Source organism: Vespa velutina, chromosome 1 (assembly GCF_912470025.1).
Source record: "Vespa velutina chromosome 1, iVesVel2.1, whole genome shotgun sequence".
Lineage (NCBI taxonomy): Eukaryota > Metazoa > Arthropoda > Insecta > Hymenoptera > Vespidae > Vespa > Vespa velutina.
The window spans coordinates 9,712,094-9,729,905 of NC_062188.1; the positions used below are offsets into that span (position 1 = coordinate 9,712,094).

At 38.0% G+C, this 17,812-nt stretch overlaps 1 protein-coding gene across 50 annotated transcripts in view; it reads left to right on the plus strand.

The window, feature by feature from the left end:
* Nucleotides 1-17,812, plus strand: part of LOC124952732 (Down syndrome cell adhesion molecule-like protein Dscam2) — a 66,883-nt gene that overhangs the window by 23,732 nt on the left and 25,339 nt on the right. For 15 of the 50 annotated variants that reach the window (XM_047503402.1, XM_047503478.1, XM_047503165.1 and 12 more), the window contains 2 exons: nucleotides 16,241-16,677; nucleotides 16,761-17,017. In XM_047503402.1, coding sequence (XP_047359358.1) covers nucleotides 16,241-16,677; nucleotides 16,761-17,017 — 694 coding nt within the window. Of the gene's footprint in view, nucleotides 1-400; nucleotides 525-1,339; nucleotides 1,464-3,519; nucleotides 3,626-3,698; nucleotides 3,823-3,936; nucleotides 4,061-4,219; nucleotides 4,344-5,277; nucleotides 5,363-5,423; nucleotides 5,548-5,692; nucleotides 5,817-5,998; nucleotides 6,096-6,220; nucleotides 6,345-6,481; nucleotides 6,606-8,825; nucleotides 8,948-9,087; nucleotides 9,212-9,301; nucleotides 9,423-9,981; nucleotides 10,106-10,603; nucleotides 10,728-11,026; nucleotides 11,151-11,357; nucleotides 11,482-12,270; nucleotides 12,398-13,295; nucleotides 13,417-16,240; nucleotides 16,678-16,760; nucleotides 17,018-17,812 lie in introns of those variants that run through there. The other 35 variants (XM_047503337.1, XM_047503232.1, XM_047503295.1 and 32 more) reach the window with 19 other exon arrangements.

Sequence of the window (17,812 nt, forward strand, 5' to 3'; positions counted from 1 at the left end):
ACTTTCAGCGAAGACGAACGACAGTCTCTCCCTTTTCTGTCCCGCTCAAGGATTTCCGGTTCCGACTTATAGGTACGATCGATATGAAAATCTTTGATCAATAACAATAATATTAATTGATGAAACGAATACAATGGCAAAGTGAAAGTACGAAGGCGAAGGAAATCATTTATATTGATCGTTGCTAAAGAATTCATTTAGTGAAATAATGGCACACGTTGAAAGAAGATAAACGTAGACGTATTTTCTGAAAAAGTAGAGAAGCAACGTTTAAATCGGGCAGCAAGAGGAGCTCTTCTAGTTGCTAGGTTCCCTGTCCTTGCATAGAAAGCATTTTTGTATTTCAATGGGAACGTTACTAACGTTCAACGTTCTATTTCTCTCTCGTTCTAATCCACAGTGCCCGTAGGAAGTGTTCGTCCTAAATTTCCAACGATGGATAACTCTCGTGGATTTATTGCTAAAAGTGGCAACCCTCTAACTTTACTGTGTCCTGCTCAAGGATTTCCTATTCCATTGTATAGGTGGGACGAGGTCATTGTATTATATATTATAAGATTAGATATTAAAATTGGAAAATGAAATTACTCGATTGGAAGTTTGTGTATGAAAAGAACTTTCGGGTGTGATAGTTCAATCAAAATTGAATGAAATTGTTGCAATAGATATATCTGCGATTAATTAAATTAATTGAAAAATTGATTACCCTGCCCCAGCGAAATTGAATAATTTCATGCAACAGGGTTGAAAATGATTGCCAAAAATAATATTTGACTTTTCGATCCATGACGATCACACCCAAATGAAAGTCCTTTCTCACAGAACCAGTCGCCAGCACAAAGCCAAAATTCCCGATGACAGAGAATTCGCGTACCTATACGACGTATACGGTTCGTCGCAACGAATCGCTGAGTCTACCATGTCCGGCTCAAGCCTTTCCCGTTCCAGCTTTCAGGTACACAAAATATCTTCGATATAAAAAATTGAAATAGATTAATTCGAAGCGCGTTAATGCACGGCTGCTATACCAAAGGAAAGGAGTTAAAGATGAAATGTATGAGGTAGTAGGAATATTCGTATTCTTTTTTTTTATTTCTTCCGATTCGTGATCATTTTGTCGAATTTCAAAATAAATAAATCAATTTTTGAATTTTTAAATAAATAAGACAAATTCGTAAATACTTTCATAGAATAGCAAGAATTCAAAATAGGAAGTAGGGAAGTACAAATTAATGTCAACGAACGATATTTTATTCTTATTAACCAAATTGTGTATAGATATTAATATAGATATTATATCACACTTTCAAGTACTCGTGTTATTTCCGATATTTCGTAGAGTCTGTTGCAAGCACCCGTCCAAAATTTTCGTCGTTACACGATTCGCAGACTTTCAAAGTGTCCCTTGGTGGTGCGATGACGTTGCTGTGTCCTGCCCAAGGGTTTCCTGTTCCATTGCACAGGTAAAGAAAGATCATCCGCTTGGACGTATCTATTTGAAGTTGGAGGATACGATGATTGTATATTTTTTCATTAGAACCGGCATCCAGTACTCGTCCACAGTTGTCCGGATCGAGCGACCTTCAAAGATTCAGCGCATCTTCCTTAAAAAGCGTTACACTTTTATGCCCTGCTCAAGGATACCCAGTTCCTTTATATAGGTAGGCAGACGAATGCGTTATCTTTTAGGAGATTTATAGAAGTGACAAATTTGTTTTCATTTTGATAGTAGCCAGGTAGAAAGAACTTGAGTTTTAAATACGTAAGCAAAGTATTATTATATTAGGATATTGAAGATATCAAGTTTGATAGGGAGTATCCCTATTCCAGCATATCAGTGTTTAGAAAACAGAAGAAGAATTTAAAAGAATCTCGTCGAATCGACTTTTTTAGAACCTGCCTCAAGTACTAAGCCTCGATTTCCATCCGTGAATGATGTTGGATTGCGTGTTACGAAAGATACAAATTTTACGTTGCTCTGCCCGGCTCAAGCATATCCAGTTGCCACATATAGGTAGGTTGATCAATTTGCGTTGACTGAGATCTTGTTACGCGTTTTTAACCCTGTCCCAGTAATCAGATAGTCAATTTTATAATGATGTTCGTCATTCGACGGTGACGTAACCTTTATAATGAATCAGGATTTTGAGAAATATTACAAATCTTAGGTCTCACTTTTTCTTTTTAGACAAAAATCCGATCTGGTTACGTCACTTTTACTTTTTGCTATCGATTTAATGTAGTGTATAAAGCTTAACCTCTATTCTCAGTCTAATTTGTAGAACCGGTTGGCTTTGCAAAGCCCAAGTTTCCCACGATCGATAAAAGTCGTACTTTCGAAAGTTTAGAAGCACGAAGCGTTCAACTTTTGTGTCCTGCACAGGCGTATCCTGTTCCGGTATCTAAGTAAGTTCTTCGATAGAGGAATTAGAGATTTTAAAGGTTTTCCCAAGCTTCGTTTTTTATGGTGCTCGTTTCAACATGATTATCGTCGGGGCAGACAGAGTCAGTTCTCAATTTCACGGTAGGTAAACTTATTGCAAGCACGTCATTCTTTTTCACAATGAACGTGACATGGACGACGACGACGACAACAAAGGCAACCTTATTTTTGTTTTTAGAAAGGTGGCAAGGGATAACCAATAAATCGTTTAATCGATATACCACTTTGTATCCTTTCCTTCGACGAGTTTTCCTTCGTTTTTTTTCCTGGATAATTGAAACAGTTTTCAATTTAGCTTCAAATTAATTCGTTTAAATCGTTCAATGAACTTGTAGTTGATCGAGGGATATGTACCTGGACCCAGCGTTGAGGAACTTAGACAAATTCCAATTTGCTAAAGGAACTCGAAATCTTCTACAAGATATTTCTTTTATATTCAGAACCGGTAACCAGTGTAAAGCCAAAGTTTACAAATGCCGATATTAAGGTGGTCAAGCCAACTCCGAGCATGAGCAAGGTGTCGATGACTTGTCCAGCTCAAGGGTTCCCTGTCCCTATTACACGGTCAGTAATAATCGTTATCTCTCAAAGGATCTTTCGTTCTCGATTAGAACCGACTTCGAGCGCGAAACCAAAATTACCGGCCAATCGGAAAGTCGAATTCGTCGAAATGAAATTGGACGGTGCGGTGAGCCTCGTGTGTCCTTTGCAAGGCTATCCTGTTCCAATTACGAGGTGAGACAATTACTCACCGTGGATTCTATCATACATCTACGCGTATCACGTTATATCAATCTCGTTAACATCTCGAACGTGTGTGTACTTTCGAAAGTATCATTTCCATACTAGTTTCATTTTTCAAATCAATTTTTTCACATGTCGGTATTAAATTTTCTATCGATACGAGAGTTAAACTTGATTTCATCTTTATAGCTTTTACTTGTATTATTTCTCTGCACTATTTTTTCTCTTTATTTTTTTTTCTTTCAACAAATAATAGAATTAATTCTTTGATGAACCACTCGAACGATCGTTTCGATCTGAACCTATTCTCCTAGAGCCTGTTGGATTCAAGTCTCCGATATTCTCCAGCGATGTTACGTTGAGCGCTTATTCGAGACGCGAGGGTATCGGCGTGGTGCTAGCCTGTAACGCTCAGGGATTTCCCGTTCCAGCTGTCAGGTAAAATAATATCTTTTTGCATCAGAGAAGATCTATCTCCTCTTTGAGGATCCAAAACGATCGTCGATTTCAGAGCCTGTAGGCGCGAGATCACCTAGGCTTACGTCGGATGATCTGAGCCGTACAATTGGAAGATATGAGGGACAGCCCATCACAATATTTTGTGCAGCTCAGGGAAGCCCTGTCCCTACTACTAGGTAAATTGAAAAGGCTAGATTCTTTTTAGGGGTGATTAGGATATATTTTGATCGAGCAAACAAAACTTTCTTGTTTTCCTTTGAAATTTTCGTTTTTCCTTCGATAATGTTTAGAACCAATTGGAAGCAAAGCACCTGCCTTTTCTGGGGAAGCCAAGATCTCTTTGCTATCTCGACGAATCGGAACAGAAGTTAGCATCTCCTGCAACGCCCAGGGTAACCCTGTCCCTACGTTTAGGTATGAAAGTTCGATGATAATCTTGATCTTGTAATTGGTTCGTTGCTTCGTCGAGCTAATTGCTTTTCGTCGAACTAATTGCTTTTCATCGCGAGAGAACCTCTCATATCTCTGTCCCTAGCCATTGTATCCAAGTAATCGAATTCCGATGCTGTTTAGAACCTGTCGGAAGCAAAGCACCTGCTTTTGCTGGAGATACTAAACTCTCCTTGCTGATACGAAGAGTGAACTTGGATATTGGTCTTCTATGTAACGTTCAAGGCCATCCGCCTCCTAAAGCTAGGTATTGGACTAGTGTTGAAAGATTTCGATTGAAATTTACTTTAGCTCTTCGAATTCGAGATTTATTAGAATTCTTTGATTATTCGTTAAAATGAATTTATAAATACTTAGTATGTATATTAACGAAAATCTATTAATATGAATTTAAATAATGTTATTTTTAATGAACAGTTTGTAGCATATTACTTTTGAATCTCGATTGCGAAGTGAATTGAAAAAGATGAAAATATTCTATTTTTATGATGTCGTCGTTACAAAGAAAGAAGTCGTCCTTGTACGTAATAGATCTGAGGTAGGTCAGTTCTGTTTGCAAAGTCAAAGATACACTCGCGTTTTCTACAAGTAGTGTAGATATCTTTTGAATGAAGTCACTTAGAGAGACTTTAATGTCGTCCGTTTTAAAGTACGCTGTTTTCTTTAGAACGCTTGAAGGTCGTGAATTTGGAATGTGGGTCAAAGTACCATCGGGGTACCCTGTCCAAGTAGAAGAAAGAGAGAAAAAAAATGAGAGTAGGGCTGACTTCGAGGAGATTTTGTCCATCTTTTCATTTTCTTTCCCAGAACCCATGGGAAGCAAAGCACCCGCATTTCTCGGAGATGTAAAGTCTTTCTTTTTCCTCCGTAAAGAGAACACGGAAGTAAGCTTGCTATGTAATGCCCAGGGCCACCCTGTTCCCGTGACCAGGTATTATATTACTTTCTCTTGAAAGCTGTAGTTCAAGGCCTTTGTAGGTCGCTTCTTTACAGATACTCAGAAAAATTTTTAGAATATCAATCGTCGTCTCCTCGCTTCTCGATTGAAGTAATATTCTAATTATGTTCGATGTTCGTCGATAAGACTGATCGAAAAAAACATTCGTTTCTTTTTGCTTGTTTGTTAAATATCGCGATAGAACCGGTGGCAACGAGGAAGCCGAAATTCTCGAGTGACTCTAAGATAGTAGGCTGGTATGATCGGGCAGCAAGTCAAGATCTCACCTTGTTGTGTCCTGCCCAGGGGTTCCCAGTTCCAACTTATAGGTATAACAAAGTCGAGAGAATTAGACATCAAGCATGCCTATGTTGTTCTTATCCGTGTTAGAGCCAGTAGCTACGAGGAAGCCAAAGTTTTCGACGGAGTCGAAGATCACTTCGTACGAACGTGTCATCGATCATGATACTACTCTGCTTTGTCCCGCCCAGGGGTTCCCAGTACCAACTTATAGGTATATAACATATATAAATACATATAGACGACTCAGAAAAGAAAAGGATCAGGAAAATTTATAGTATTTTTAGACGAATAGTATTCTCGTGTCATGTTCCGATTATATTATTCGTTTTTTTTTTGGGGAAATCTCACAATTGTAGAGCCAGTGGCAACGAAGAAACCAAAATTCTCGAGCGATGCTAAATTCGCCGGGTACGATCGAGTCGTTGACCAAGATCTCACTCTCTTCTGTCCTGCCCAGGGGTTCCCAGTTCCAACTTATAGGTATATAATATTTATATAAATACGTGTATAGATGATTAGAAAAGAAAGGGAGCATTCGATCACGAGAACTTAAAGTAATTCGAGATGAGTACAAATAGTATTGTTTTTTGTGTCTCAATTATTATTCGTTTCTTTGGCAAATTTCACGATTGTAGAACCAGTGGCAACGAAGAAACCAAAGTTATTGAGCGACTTTAAGATGGCCTGGTATGATCGAATTGTTGACCAAGATCTCACTCTCTTCTGTCCTGCTAAGGGGTTCCCAGTTCCAACTTATAGGTATATAATATTTGCATAAATACGTGTAAATGATTAGAAAAGAGAAAGGATCGTTCAATTACGACTATTACTCAATTTGAAGTCTTGATTATTAGTGATTCCTCTGGCAAATCTGATGTTTGTAGAGCCAGTGGCAATGAAGAAACCAAAGTTTTCGAGTGACTTTAAATTGGCCTGGTATGATCGAATCGTTGACCAAAATCTCACTCTCTTCTGTCCTGCTCAGGGGTTCCCAGTTCCAACTTATAGGTATATAATATTTACATAAATACGTGTAGATGATTAAAAAAGGCAAGGATCATTCGATTACGAAAATTTAGAGCTAGTAAGCTGCTTTCTTGTGTCCCCATTATTTTTCGTTTTTTTGGCAAATCTCACGATTATAGAGCCAGTGGCTACGAAGAAACCAAAGTTTTCGAGCGATGCTAAGAAATCCTGGTACGATCGAGTCGTTGGCCAAGATCTCACTCTCTTCTGTCCTGCTCAGGGGTTCCCAGTTCCAACTTATAGGTATTTAATATTTACATAAATACGTGTAGACGATTAAAAAAGACAAGGATCATTCGATTACAAAAATTTAGAGCTAGTAAGTTGCTCTTTTGTGTTCCCATTATTTTTCGTTTTTTTTTTGGCAAATCTCACGATTGTAGAGCCAGTGGCTACTAGGAAACCAAAGTTTTCGAGCGATGCTAAGAAGTTCTGGTATGATCGAATCGTTGGCCAAGATCTCATTCTCTTTTGTCCTGTCCAGGGGTTCCCAGTTCCAACATATAAGTATTTTTATACTAAATATCTAGATAGAGAAGTTGAAAAGAGACTTTTACGGTATATTCTCGCTCGTATTTATCCGAAGAATGAGCATGCTTTCTTCAATCTCTCTCTCCCTCTCTCTCTCTCTCTCTCTCTCTCTCTTATTCTCTTTCTCTCTCTCTCTCTCTCTCTCTCTCTCTCTCTCTCTCTCTCTGTCTCTCTGTATATTTGTTATGTATGTGAAAATCGTTAGAGCCAGTCGGAAGCAAGGCGCCGGCATTGACAGGCAATTTGAAAGGCGGATGGATGGAAAACAAAGCAAGCTCAAGCATCGTCTTAACATGTCCAGCGCAAGGCTATCCCGTACCTTCCTTTAGGTAAACCTTTATTAATCTTTAAACGGAGTATCTTTCCACTCCCGTATTCCATTTTACGCGGCTAATGAAGAGAATTATAGAAAGTCAGATGTTAATTTACTCCAGTGACTTTGTTGTTCCTTTTATACTTGAATATCTAGCGTTAAGGTACACTTTTGATAATTTATCGTAACAGAGATAAAAGTATGAGTTTTAATTAGTTGGATTATTTTCTAGATGTATAATTTCATTGTTTCCATTTAGCTTTCATGGGTTCCCTGTTCCAACCGATAGTGGTTTATTAAAATTCACTTCGTTGATAGTATTGTTATATTTTCTTCTTTTTGCATTATTAGAACCAATTGGAGGTAAGGCACCAGCATTGATGGGTGATATAAAAATGATAATGATATTGGAAAAAAAGACTGACGGTAGCGTTGTGCTAAGGTGTCCTGCTCAGGGTTATCCTGTGCCTTCTTTTAGGTAAACGAATATATATTTCTCTTTATCTCTTTATTTTTTTTTCATGCCTGATACAATCACGTGGACGTATATAGTAATTTAGAATTTAATCGAAAAACATTATTTTTCGTATATTTTTATGGGTTCCCTGTTCCAACCGGTAATCTTTTAGATAATTTACTAATATTTCCATTCTCGATTATTTTTTTTTTTGTTTATTTTTGCGTTGTTAGAACCAGTAGGAAGTAAAGCACCAGCGTTTACTGGCGGTGACGTAAAAGGCGTTTGGATGGAAAAAGGGATGAATTCTAGCATCGTACTGCAGTGTCCAGCGCAGGCTTATCCTGTGCCATCATTTAGGTAATTTATATGTTGCGTTTAAAAGATCAAAGAATACGCGTTCTCGATCGTATCATTTCTTTTGCAAGGGGTACTCTCTTCCGGTTTCTCGGTTTATTTGGAGAGTATATCGAGTCGCTCGATCTATCTCATTATTTTATCAGAACCTATTGGAGGCAAAGCACCAGCATTGATGGGCAACGTAGTTGGCGTTATGATGAACAATCGAGCAGACTCATCAGTCGTGTTGTTTTGTCCAGCTCAGGGTTATCCCTTACCTACATATAGGTAAATGATTAATATCCAGAAATATAATTGCGACATACATGTTTATGAGCTTTTAATTGAATATTATGTGTTATTCGAAAATATTTACTTAGGAACGATTACAAATACTTCCTTTTTATTATACATCATTCATTTGCTTATACTCGAGCAAATCATTCGGTGTCTCATAAAAATCAAATAAAATATGTTAGCGCTGATTGCATGTCAATTTGTATCTGTTAGAACCGGTGGGAAGCAAAGTACCGACTTTCACGAACGAATTAAAAGGCGGATGGTTAAAGAAGAGAGCTAACTCGAATATCGTGCTAACGTGCCCTGCTCAGGGTCATCCTGTACCAATGTTTAGGTAAATGCTTTAACAAAACCAACATATATATATATATATATATATATATATATATACATGTGTGTGTGTATAAAATGTTCTTCTCTCGCGCACGTGCTTCCGAATTAAAAAAACAAAAAAAAGAAAAAAGACGAATACAAAGAAAAAGAAAAAAGAAGAAACGTCAAAGCGTATTTATCGTCGTTAGAACCGATTGGAACGAAAGCTCCCGCGTTGACGGGTGACTTGAAAGGCGGATGGAAGGACAAAAGGGCGAATTCCAGCATCGTCTTGACGTGCCCGGCTCAGGGATATCCTGTGCCAAGTTTTAGGTAAATGGCTTCTCTCTCTCTCTCTCTCTCTCTCTCTCTCTTTCTCTGTCTCTCTTTATTTTTTCTATTTTACTTTTCTTTTACTATTCTCTTTCGTCGACGATAGTACCGAAACTTTCTTTTTGAACTTTCATCGTTAGAACCGATCGGATTCAAAGCCCCCTCATTGATCGATGACTCTAAACGTGATTGGAAGGAACACAGTACGACGTCGAGTATTATACTGTTCTGTCCTGCCCAGGGTTATCCTGTACCCAGTTTTAGGTAATACTTAGCTATATATAGCTCGTTAACGTATCTCCCGATAATCGTGAAAACTAGTTTGATAATCGCGAATAATTTCTATATCGTTAGAACCTGTTGGAAGTAAAGCACCGTCGATATTGGGTGAGAAAGGAAGTTTAATGGAGAGAAGGACTTCGACGAATATCGTGATACCTTGCCAAGGGCAGGCTTACCCTGTTCCAACTTTCAGGTAAATTTTATAAAGTTAAGAAGGCAAAACGACGAAAGAAGATTTTGGAGTTTTGCACGAAACACATTTAAGACACATGGATGGCTAGGATTCATTATTTATTTTCGTGAGAAATTTCCTTCGATATTTATGACGGAAGTGATTCGGTCGTACTTTTTAATATTATCATATGATCGTTGAAAAGCGTCTTTTGGGTTAAGAACCTGTGGGAAGTAAAGCGCCTTCGATTACGGGCGATGCCAAACGATGGCTGCAGGCGAGGTCGTTGGCTGGATTGGTGATGCAGTGCCAAGCTCAGGGACACCCAGTGCCAGCATTCAGGTAGATAGAGTATCTTTTTATCGACCGCGTTCTTATTTCTAAACGGGATAGTTACGTATTACTTCGTTTCATTGTATCAATGAATGCATATTTTTTTCTTTCCTACTTTTTCTTTTTTCTTTTTTCTTTTTTTTCTATTCGATGAGGTATTCTGTAGTCCTTGATGTTCTTTTGGCGGATGTGTGTCGGATCTCTTTCTCAGATTAAATTGTTCGCCTTGTTATTTTTACGTCGTCAGAACCAGTGGGAGCGAAGGCGCCAAAATTCTCGAGCGATGATCGCGTGCATTCATTCATACGTGCCAAAGGAAGTACGTCGAATTTGTTTTGTCCGGCCCAAGGTTTCCCAGTTCCATCGTTCAGGTATAGATACATAGGAATAGCCGTTTTCCATGACTTTTGCTCGTATTCTTTCGCAGAACCGGTAGGCTCGAAGGCTCCTGCGTTTCAAAGCGAAGCTAAAAGCGTTACTTATGTTAAACATGCTAAATCTTCTGTAGCGTTAACATGCTCGGCTCAGGCTTCTCCACCTCCTACTTACAGGTAAAGTAATAGTCGAATTATATAATATATATATAAAAAAAAGAAAAGAAAGAACTATACAAATATTCGATTAGGAAATATGACGATAATTATTATCGATCTTTTATACATCAACAAGGAAGAGATTCTCTATAAAAGGATGATAATCGTATATTCTTAACGAAGTGTAAACGTTATGAAATTAATTAGGAGATTATCGAATATCAGGCGAAAACGATGAAATTGGTGGTGCGTTTACCTGTAGGGGTATTTAAACTCGTTACGGTTTTCGTTATCGTTATTACGATAATACAATGAATATTTTGTTTGGATATGAAGAGCCGGCAGGTCGCGTGTCACCGAAGTTTCCGAAATCAGCAAAATCCGATTCTTTCGAAGTGACGATGGGCATCGAGTTGAGTTTGCTCTGCGACGCACAGGCCTTTCCTGCTCCAGCATTTAGGTCAGTTCATTCAATTTATATACCTTCCGGAGGCGACATTATGTATGTACTCTGAAGCTCATTTTAATTATGGGCAGCATTAAATTGAGTTGAAAGCATGAAAATTTACGACGCGGATAATTCTCCTTATTTTCGGTTTACTTATACAAGCTTCGTTTAGCTTCAATAGAATGTTAAAATGGAACGGTTTTAAATTAATTGCATTTTTATTTCTTATTATACGTGATTTTGATATTTTAAATTTAGATCAATTTATATTATAAATTTTCTTTCCTTTTAACACGGTGATTATTTCATAGAGCCAGTTAACGGTGCCAAGCCTAGAGTCGCATCAACATCGAAATACGATGTACTTGCTAATTACGTTGGGGCATCCGTTACAATGTTGTGTCCTGCCCAAGGTCACCCTCTACCAGCTTTCAGGTACTTAAGTAAATAACACACGTGAATTTCTCTTCATTGTATGCGTTCCATTAAGGAAAGAATTTTAATATCACATTAATGAATTCTATTGAACGCTATATTGTAACTATGAGTTCCATGCTATCAATGATATAATCATCATTTGATTATAATTAGGTGATAAACCGATCGAACGATTTAATTGAACAACCGCGTTCATCTATTTAGAACCGGTGAATCGTGCTGCACCAAAAGTACCACCGACCGCTAAAATAACGGTCCTTGCGCTTCCGGTACAGAAAGCTTTGGCGATGTTATGTCAGGCGCAAGCAAATCCACTTCCAGTCTTCAGGTACGCTTTAGTACAAGTAGGTTGACTAAATATAGGACGTCGTGCGGTCGAAGTTTTGGCTTTCAGTTTGGGCTTTAAGAAAAAGCATGGATGGAGAGGTTGCGTAGGTATGTTTCACCGACGTCTATTTTGAAGAAGTACATATATTAGTCGGTCTGTAGGTATTTTCGGATATCCGATAGGAGAGAGGGAGAGAATAAACGTCTTTAGATTTTTTCTTTATGCGAATAAAATTGAAAAATAGCTATGAATGATCGGAGATGAGGTTGGATTTTGGAAATTTTGCTTTTTAGAACCGGTCGGAAGTAGTCCTCCTCGATTGCCGTCTAGATCAAAATTCGATGGAATGATGAAAGTTCAAGGACAGGCTGAGACGTTGCTCTGTGAGGCACAGGGCAGTCCGATACCTTTTTACAGGTGAGGAACGATAGAAAATGGGTCTTTAGAATGCCTTGTCTTTGGAATCGTATGCCGTGCATCGACGACTCGTTTTAATGGAATAATAGTTGAATCATTTTTGGAAATAATCGTTCGTTAAAAAATTGCAGAACCGCGTGGTAGCGTTAGACCAAACATCAAGGATAAGGATATCAATTTCATGAAAAAAATCATCTCGATGAATGATATGATTGGCCTCATGTGCCCAGTACAAGGCTTCCCGGCACCCGCATTCAGGTACAAAAATGTAGATCAACGAATAATTCGACGAGGAATGTTAGAGCTTCGATCGTAATTCAATCGATTAGTGATCGAATGAAACTCGTGTCTTTGAATCGACCTTACTTCCAGAACCGCGTGGTAGTGTACGACCAAACGTCAAGGATAAGGACGTCAAAACGATGAAAAAAGTCATTTCTGTGAACGAAATGATTGGTCTCATATGTCCAGTTCAAGGCTTCCCGGCACCCGCATTCAGGTATAAAAATGTAGACCAACGGATAATCCGACAAGGAAAGTTTAAGCTTCGATCGTAATTCAATTGATTAGAAATCGAGTGAAATTCGATGAGTCGTATCTTTGAATCGACCTTGCTTGCAGAACCAACTGGCAATGTCCCACCACGCATTGCTGGTGAACGTTACGAAGGTGGCAAGCTGGTCGATGTTGCAAAGATGACGACAGCGGCGTTGGATTGCGCGACTCAGGGATTTCCTGTCTCAGTGACAAGGTAGTACCGCTCAAGTGAAAGATGGAGATACGTTTCTCCTCTGAGTATTCTACGTGACTATTTCAGAGGGTACCACCGAGATAGCACCGCGTTCTTCGGGGAGAAAATACGAGGGATGGGAAGTGATATCTTGTTCTCAAGGTCAGAACGTTGCTTTCAGTCACTCGCTTCAGGGACATCCCATACCTTCGACAAGGTAGACTTATCTCTTTCTCTCTCCCTCCCTCCCTCTCTCCCTCTCTTTTTCTCCCTCCCTCTATCGTTCCTTATAGCGTCCTCTCTCTATATCCTTTCTCTGTCTTTCGTTTTGTCGTCGTTTTTTCGTCGTGTGCCGATAAAAATAATAAAAGATAAAATGACAAAATATATATCGAGTCGTCTAGACACTGTTCTTCTTCAAATCAAAAGGTGAGTAATCGCATGCAAAAATATTGAATTTTTAAAGCAAAGTTCAGACAAATGGACAAGTAGTCTGATGAACGAACTGGTAGGTACAGATCTTTTCTTCTTCTTCTTCCCATGAAAAAAAAACAAAGAAAAAGAAAATAAAGAATTAAAGAACCGATCGATCGATTGAGAATCTACCTCGATGGATCGCGAGCAAGGACGAGCTCTCTTTTCTATGCTCATTGCATTATCCTTTCAGAACCATCCGGTCGCACTGCCCCAAAGGGGACTGGAGACGGTCTTAATAAGTACCGCGGGGTAGAGGGCGAGTCTCTGGCTCTGGCGTGTGCGGCACAAGGCTTTCCTGCCCCGATAACTAGGTACACACCTCCGATAGTTTTCTTCCCTCTCTTTCTTTATTCAGATTTTCTCTCTCTCTCTCTCTCTCTCTCTCTCTCTCTCTCTCATTCTCTCTACTATTTATTTTTTCTTCCTTTTTACCTTCCTTTCATTAGACTCTTCTTTCCTCCAATGATTCCCATTTTCTCTTTCAAAATCTTTCCTTACCCTCTACCCCGTGTCGGGTTGCGGTACCGCAAGAGGATCAATTAAAATAAAAAAGAAAGGCATAGAAAGAGTGCGTTTTGTAGAAACAAGATTGTTTCTTACAAAATTAACAGAAAAACGCAAGAAAAGTATTAACAAGGATCTTCGATGCGACAAGTTCGCGAAAAGGGTGAGAAGAAGGGTGGGTTATGGATAAATGCAGGGAAAAAAATTTTATTAGTTTGTTTCTTTTTCTGCTTCTTCTCTGTGAAACAATATCCTCTGCTATATATTAGGACAGATTTTTATATATTTTTGTGAATATCCATTCGATTTTAGACTTGACCATATGTCATATGATCGATAATAGATCAAGAAATGTAAAGTCTGATGATTATATCCAAATCTGAAGGAGTTGCCTTAAAAGAGAAAAAATAGAAAAGTTATGGTGACTTATGATAAAGAAAAAAAAAAAAAGAAAGAAAGAAAAATAAAAAGAAAGGATGGATGGATGGAAGGAAGGACATAAGACAATGAATTGACAAAATGTATGTTCGTTGTTCGGGGTGAGCCAATCGGACGTGTTGGTTTTCAGTGCCAACTGGATCCTCGCGGCGCAACTCCGAGATAGGTGACAGAAGCTATAGCGCGACTTCGAAAAGGATGCGGACCCTCTTCTCCTTTGGTAACCTCGGTGCTGATACGGGTGGACCGAGTGGGTGTCACCCGATCAATTGGGGCGATCAATGTTGCCCTGCACCTCTACACACCTCCAATAAGTCCCACGATATCTGGCTGGTAAGTCCTCGCCACCTTCGTGCCTCCGTTCATCCGTTCTTATTGCTCATTCCCTCTGGCGTCACGTAACCCTCTCTTCGTTTCTCTCTTTCTCTCTCTCTCTCTCTCTCTCTCTCTCACTCTCTCTCACTCACTTATTTATTCATTCACTTTCTCACTCTTAATTTGTCAAGCAACGAGGAAACCAGATACAGTACGAGAAAAGAAAAGAAAAAAGAAAAAAACGTATACGTATCATGATTACCCTTACGTATAAATACGTTTCTTTCGTGATTTTGGTTAAATCCCTAAGTTATCTGAGGAATCGTAACATTTTTTTCACAATTCTTCTCTAACAAAACAAACTAGAGACGATCAAATTTACCCCATGTGCTCTTTTTCTCTTCCCATTTCGTTCGATAAAACGGAACGTTTTTGTCTACTCTAAATTATTATCATTATCTCTTGCAGGATCTCCTTTGGTACCATTCTACTACCTAAATGCTATGTGAATATTATTTTCTTTTTTAAATGATGAGAGAACGAGTAGTAACGAGTATCAACGAACGAACGATTGTACGGGACAATTTTACGATTCTTTCGTACTACACGCTCTATAGTCTTCGATTTCGAAAAGTGTTGTGTCGTTAAAGCGTACGATCGTTCTACTATACAGTTAGCATAGTTTATACAGTGTTTAATTTTTTCTCCTATCAGCTGACTGGATACGCTTCTATCGTTCTCGTTTTTCTATCGTTTCGTTATATTTTTTTTACTTTTTTATCTTTGCGGTATTTTAGCCGCAAGCCAGAATATCAATAATTGATACACGTTGATGGCCACATTGTATATCGATTAAAAGCTAAAAAAAAAAAAATATAGAAAGAAAGAGAAAAAAGAAGACGAGAGATGATATGCAGCTATCCTTCCGCACTTGCTTTCACGCTTATATCGTCTCTCTTTCTCTTTCTCTTTCTCTCTCTCTCCCTCACTCTCTCTCTCTCTCTCTCTCTCTCTTTCTCTTTCTCTCTCTCCTCTCTCTCTCTCTCTCTCTCTCTCTCTCTCTCTTTCTATTTCTCTCTCCCTCTTTTTCTCACTTTTCTCCTTTGGACATTACATACATAGTATACACATAACGCATACACGTACACGTGTATATAGCTAATATGCATAATACATATAGTGTTGGCTCGGTGCACACACCCACTCGTTTTCCTTTTGCGTTCGTTGTAAGTGTTTCTTCCATGCACATAGTTCTTTTTTCTATTGTGTCGTATTTGCCACCACCGTCATTTCCTTTTTCTCCTTCCATTTCCAGCAGCCTATTCTGCTTCGTGATCGTTACATTTCATTAGCTTCTCAAAATGTTTCTCTACGACTTATATCAAAGTAGATAGAGTTTCGCGTATCGCGATACACGCCATTAATTCGATAATTAAAAAAAAAAGAAGAAAAAGATAAGAAAAAAATAAGATGGAAATAAAGAGAAAGATAAATTGGAAGCCCGTGCCCAGAGACGCCCGAAGCCCTTCTGTATTATAAGAAAGAGAAAATATTAGAGAGTGGAGTAAATAGATGGATTATTTTCAAAATTATAAATCTATTCAATCGTAATATTTGGATCATCCATGTTTATTCAGTCGACTGTTACGTTAGCGTTATCACAATAATATTTTGTAATTACATTGCTACTTAAATCTTATGATTGGAGTTTCAGATTTGTTTTTCATATACTATTTGCTCCAACTCATTTTAGTTTGCATAAAATAAAACCCAAAGTATCAATTTCGTATACTTTGGATTGATAGTTTCGAAAGATTCGAGCCGAGTTGGCTCGAGTACCGATACTTGAATCGATCGTTTTTTATCCTCTGCTTGCAGATGGTACAAGTTTATTGAAGGCTCCTCCCGTCGTCAACCTGTTCAGCTAAATGATCGTGTTCGTCAGGTCAGCGGTACTTTGATTATTCGTGAGGCTCGTGTTGAGGATTCCGGCAAATATCTTTGCATCGTTAATAATTCCGTTGGTGGTGAAAGCGTGGAAACTGTTTTGACCGTTACTGCACCCCTTGCCGCTGAAATCGAACCCAGCACACAGACAGTTGATTTTGGAAGACCAGCTACTTTCAATTGCAACGTTAGAGGCAATCCGATTAAGACGATTTCATGGTTGAAAGATGGCAAGCCACTTGGACTCGAGGAACCAGTACTTAGGATCGAAAGTGTTAAGAAGGAAGACAAGGGAATGTATCAATGCTTCGTTAGAAATGATCAGGAAAGTGCTCAAGCTACTGCTGAATTGAAACTTGGAGGAAGATGTAAGTTAGTTCAAGAAAATGCGAAGTCTATCAAAATAAATAAATATTGCATTTGTTATATGAACATTGTTTGCTTTTGATAGTCGAACCACCACAGATCCGTCAGGCTTTCACCGAGGAGACTCTTCAACCCGGACCCAGCATGTTCTTGAAGTGTGTTGCCAGTGGAAACCCTACACCAGAAATAACCTGGGAACTCGATGGAAAACGGCTATCTAACACGGAAAGAGGACAAGTAGGACAATACGTTACGGTCAATGGTGATGTCGTCTCTCATTTGAACATCTCTAGCATTCATACCAACGATGGAGGTCTTTACAAATGTATTGCTGCATCAAAGGTATATAAAAATTATTTTTTGATTCTCATCTTTAGATAAGATCACTTGACAGATTTTATTCATTAGGTACAACCTTATACTTCATATAATGAATAGTGTAACAGATGAACATGTCCGAAACTACTTGAGATATCGAGAAATCGCTTTGAATCTTTACGTGTCTTTGAAAATTTTTATATATTTTACTACCTAAATAACTAGATAGATTAATTTGAAATTAAAGTATCCAAAAATATACTTGTAATGAAAATTCATAAGTTATCTGATATCCAGTTTAAAAATAGTGGACATTTAATCAATTAAAAATGTCGCATATGCATTTGGAATGATAAAAATTATCCAGAAAACTTTAACATAGTATCAGCTGTTAACGTGGATTATAATACATCCAATCCAATTTTTACATGATTGATATGTACATTGTCGAAGAAAATGTGTAAACAGATCCATGTAAAAAGGTACACTGTATCTATGGAAAATAAAAGATTGGCTATAGATTTAAATAATCAGCAAAAATAATACTATAAATCATATGAAAAATCGTTTTAAAATCTTATAATTTCTACGTGCTTGCTCTTTTTAATTTTTATAAAGATTTCACACGTAAATATGAATATAAAAATATATTAAATATACAAGATAAATTATCATAAGAAAAAAAAAAATAACATGTTAGTAATTCATTCACACAAAAATTAGAGAAAGTCATATGAGTTACACATAATAAGATTTTATTTGCTATTACTTTCACAATAAACGCATACGTTTTCAATCGAACGTGTAGAAATAACATGG